General features: G+C 62.9%; 1 protein-coding gene across 1 annotated transcript in view; it reads left to right on the top strand.

The window, feature by feature from the left end:
* Positions 1-438: 438 nt before the first annotated feature.
* The window catches only part of EMH_0095600 (uncharacterized protein), a gene marked incomplete at both ends in the record, with an annotated part of 1,386 nt that continues 805 nt past the window's right edge, over positions 439-1,019 (top strand). The window contains one exon of the mRNA XM_013502252.1: positions 439-627. Within this exon, the coding sequence (XP_013357706.1) occupies positions 439-627 (189 nt within the window). The remainder of the gene's footprint in view (positions 628-1,019) is intronic.

Raw genomic sequence — 1,019 nt, 5'->3', positions numbered from 1 at the left:
CGCAGCAGGTGCTGCGTGGTGCCCCACGTTTGCCTTCGTCTTGTCCTTTGGGTGCCCCTCAGGGGCCCCCCCAGAGCGTTCCTCAGGGGGCCCCCCAGGGGGCCCCCCAAGGGGCCCCTCAGGGTGCCCGTCCTGACATCCTTTTGTCTGCTGTTGCGTCGCAGCAGTACGCACTGCTGGCTGTGCGGGCCTTCTTGTTGGCTTGTGAGGAGCCCCCTGCTCCCCCCTGGAAGCAGCTTGCTGCTTGGGGCCCCTGGCTCTCAGGGCAGCAGCAGCGGCCCCCTCTAGCGGGTCTTCAGGGGCCCCGTCGTCGTGGGGGCCCCCCTCAACCAGCTGGCGGAGCAGTGCACACCGAGCCTGAGGAGCCTCCTGAGGCATCAGAAGAAGTGGGGCCCCTAGGGGGGCCCCAAGGGGGCCCCCAAGGAGGGTCCAACGACAATGGGCCCCAGGAGGCCCAGGATGAGGCCCCCACCGCTGCAGTACAAAGAGGAGCAGCAGATGAGGTACCTCTCAAGGCTGATCGCAAAAAGAAAAGGGGGGGGGCCCCCAAAGGGGGCCCCCCAGCCAAGAAGGCAGCGAAGGGCCAACGAGCTGCTCCGGGGGAAGGGGCCCTTGTGGCTGCAGACGGTAAGCTTCCACCGCAGCAGCAGCAGCAGCAGCAGCAACAGCAGCAACAGCAGCAGCAGCAGGAATACCTGTTGTTAAGGTGTGTAGACATTGTGCGTGTATTTTGTGTTAGGAGTTTATTTTGTCTGCATTTGCTGTATCTCGCGTTGCTTGTGCTGTTTTTTTCTGCTGCTGCTGCTGCTGCTGCTGCTGCTGTTGCTGTTGCTGTTGCTGCTGCTGGTGTTCAGATGTATGGAGGAGCAGCGGGGAGTTGCTGCTGTCTTGTCGTTCTCCGCCTTTGCCGCTGTCTGCGGTGCAGCAAGCGGATCTATGTATTGACCTGCTGACGGCGTTGGGCCGGCTGCGGCCTCAGTGGCGGGGGCGCAGCAACAGAGTTCCTTTTCAGTTGCATT

This window comes from Eimeria mitis, genomic scaffold, assembly GCF_000499745.2.
Source record: "Eimeria mitis Houghton genomic scaffold, Emh_scaff8670, whole genome shotgun sequence".
NCBI classification, from domain to species: domain Eukaryota; phylum Apicomplexa; class Conoidasida; order Eucoccidiorida; family Eimeriidae; genus Eimeria; species Eimeria mitis.
Note: the sequence above shows the minus strand (reverse complement) of the source record. Positions and strands in the feature narration are given on the sequence as shown.